The sequence below is a fragment of the Heptranchias perlo genome, unplaced genomic scaffold (genome assembly GCF_035084215.1).
Source record: "Heptranchias perlo isolate sHepPer1 unplaced genomic scaffold, sHepPer1.hap1 HAP1_SCAFFOLD_53, whole genome shotgun sequence".
Lineage (NCBI taxonomy): Eukaryota > Metazoa > Chordata > Chondrichthyes > Hexanchiformes > Hexanchidae > Heptranchias > Heptranchias perlo.
In genome coordinates this window covers 2713748-2716883 of record NW_027139548.1, presented here as the reverse complement: position 1 = coordinate 2716883, position 3136 = coordinate 2713748, and the positions used below count along the sequence as shown (strand labels likewise).

Below are 3136 nucleotides of genomic sequence, written 5' to 3'. Positions count from 1 at the left end.
CAGTAAAAGTCTGTGACTTTTCAATTCATTATTCTGCAGATTGCAGACTTTCACTGTAACACGTGATTCAGCTCCACAGCTGCTTCAATCCACAACAACTCTGCCTGATCCTCATTTTCACACAGGCAAAGCTGCATCCACGCAGCCCCAAATTACAGTCCAATTCATGGCAATGTTTCAGTTTGAACGATTGATGCAGACACGATTACAGTCCCCTTTGTTAAAATGTTTCAGTTTGAACGATTGATGCAACCACTATTACAGTCCTATTAGTTACTATTCTCTCGTTGGAATTAATTATACATCCGCTGTCATGGTCATATTGATTACAATGATCCTCTTTGAGCTCACGATAGATCACCTGTTATTTATTTTTGTTTAGGTGTAACAGATCCCCCCATTATTATTCAGCACATTGCTTCATCATAAATATTTATCGATTCGCTGCTGCAGCCCTTCCTTCTGCCTGGGGCCTATATCTCCCCATTCACTGTTAACATCCTGTTCCGTGAATCGCTCTATGTGGAACATATTCCTCCATACATTGCACAGCTGTGTTGTCCACTTCAGGGTCAAACTTGTTGGCGAACAAGGATTTCTGTTGGAAGATCCAGTGCAGATCTGCAGAAGCATAAACACAGACTTGATGGCGGTACCTTCCTGTACAAGGCGGATATAAGGCACCTTTCTCAACATCACCAGCCTCAAAAGACCACTTCACTGCTCGAGTAAGGATTGGTGGGTCACCCCTACGGTGCCTGGGAGTGTCTGGAATGGAGACGGGTACCTCGGGCATTCTATGCAGTGTCGCCCAGATGTGTTCATCGGGGCTGCTGGTGTCCTCCGACCACTTGAAAAACGCCTCGATTTCCGAGTTCACAAATAAATTACTCACAAATTCTCTGGTGACCATAATGTATGCGGCCCCTACAAACATGGGGCTGCGTATGGGATGGGGGCTCTTCTCTCGATGTGTTAAGACCACAGTTCCAAGGATATCATAATGAAACTTCCATCGTCTCTGAAAGTCAAGAAAAGAGCAATCACTTCTCATTTTCCAACGTCATCCTATTTTTTTTCTACCGAAACACAACTAACAGCAGTATCGATTAATAATAAATTTAGACTTTAGATCATGTTTTTTTGCTTGTATAAATTTTGCCTATAAAATTCTGATACATAGAGCAGCTCAATTGAGGAAATCTAGCAGAAATGATAAGGTGGAGGCTCACTGCACAGCTACTAATGACCTATTGAAGGGAAATGATACGGGAGATGTCAGCAGATTAGGTCAGATTGGTTATTTAGAATTGCTCTGGTCACCCACAAGTATGGAATTTAGACAGGTGAAATAAAATAAGCCAATCAACATTCGCATCTGAAAGAAAAGTGTGTCAAGGCTTTGAAAACAATGTATTTAACAGCAAATGATCATCTGCCAGTTGCCTGGGAAGAAGGCCCAATACGGTAAATAGGAAGTTATCCTTCTATTATTCTACATGTTCCTATGTTGCTATGTTCCTATGAAGTTATCCTTCGATTCTCGTGCCCAAACCGAGTGATTACAAACATACGATTTGGGGCATGACGCCGCCGAACTCGAGGTTCAAGTCAGCACTTGACTCTCCAATACAGTGAAGCAGGAGATGTGAGACCACCGGCAGGAGGTAATGTCACACCCCTTGTGCTTCAGGTGACGTGTGGTGTCACTGCAGTTTGATGATGAGCAAGTTCCAATCATCCACTCCTTCAAATATCCATTCAGTTCCTTTTGATTACATATAACCGCTTCCACTGCCCCCTTTGGCGGCTGGGCAGACATGAAGCTGGCGGATTCACCTGTTTATATCCCGGTGGAGGGTCCGAATCTATCACATTTGAGCCGTTCATGGCCATGAGACTGTTCACCATCTCTCGGTTGGTTTTCGTTGGAAAGTCTTGTCCACACACATTGATGAGATATCTCCACGGGACTGAGCTCCTCAGCAGCTCTTCCATGCAATTCAGATCAGCCTGAACCCTGGACCATGACGTGTACGTCACCGTCTCTAATGTACTGACAACGAAGACATTACTGAAACAAGAGGCGATGGCCTGGACGGCCGCGTGAAACTGTTTTGGAGACTTCCTGTCCACGTGGACGCAGTACACATTCTGAGGAGCGGAAATGCTTCTTAAGAGCCTCTCAAACATCTCGATCTTTTCATAGATCACCATAGAATAGGCCAGAGGGAAATCGCGTTCCTCGGTGCTTAAGGAGAAAGTGTTGTATTTGCGGTTTTTAACAAAAGAATCGCAGTCTCGGGTCATTGTTAAGTAAACGATTTCAGTGAAGACGTAGTGTTTGTTTGCGATTGTAATCGAATTGATAAGAGCTTTTACAACGGATTCCGGGTCACCGCTAATTATCTTCCAGCAATTCGAGTTCATTTCTGACAGATCGAGAGATGCATTTCGCTCATCATAACCTGCTTTTAGTTTAACTGGTTTCCAATAGTTTACCAACAGATTTCCTCTCCGGGAAAATATCCACCAAGAAAAGTCACAGCGAGTACGCACAGGGTTGACATCAGTTCCGCCCGCCTGTAAGAACCCCATGCCAATATCATCATTGCCCTTTCACGAGTATTTAAAACGTAAATCTGTGATCCGATTTCCAGATATAATTCTTATGCAAATATAAACTTTGAGGAATTGTGCTCTTGACAAGTCGGCACTTTGTTCCAGGAATTTGGATAAATTTGGCACCGAATTTTCAGGCACCAATGAATTCAAATCGGTTGCTCGGGAATGACAACAGCTATTGTGGCTTCATTGGGTTTCAGCTGTCAGCTCTGTTGGACAGGTCGCAACTGCTCCTGGTGTCTTGTCCCCCCTTCCAGTGTGCCTTTGTGATCGGTCAGACCTTGCACCTTCCCTCACTCTCTCAATCAGTCACTCGCTCACTCTCTCCGCTCTTTGCGCTTTGGTGGCACTTAGCGTCTCAATTTCTTGTCGCAGAGATTCAATCTTCGCTTCACAAAGGTCCCTGTAATAGGTTTCTCCCTCGTGTAACCGCTGTCAGTCGGTGTACCGTTTGGTGGCACTTAGCGTCTCAATTTCTTGTCGCAGAGATTCAATCTTCGCTTCACAAAGG

At 44.4% G+C, this 3136-nt stretch overlaps 1 protein-coding gene across 1 annotated transcript; it reads right to left on the bottom strand.

Moving 5' to 3' along the window:
- Positions 1–493: 493 nt before the first annotated feature.
- On the bottom strand, positions 494–2598 carry LOC137315020 (beta-1,3-galactosyl-O-glycosyl-glycoprotein beta-1,6-N-acetylglucosaminyltransferase 3-like). Its single transcript, XM_067979976.1, has 2 exons — positions 1840–2598; positions 494–1021 (listed from the first exon to the last, which is right to left on the bottom strand). Exons 1-2 carry the CDS (start codon positions 2596–2598, stop codon positions 494–496), a joined length of 1287 nt encoding a protein of 428 aa, XP_067836077.1.
- Between the last annotated feature and the right edge of the window lie 538 nt (positions 2599–3136).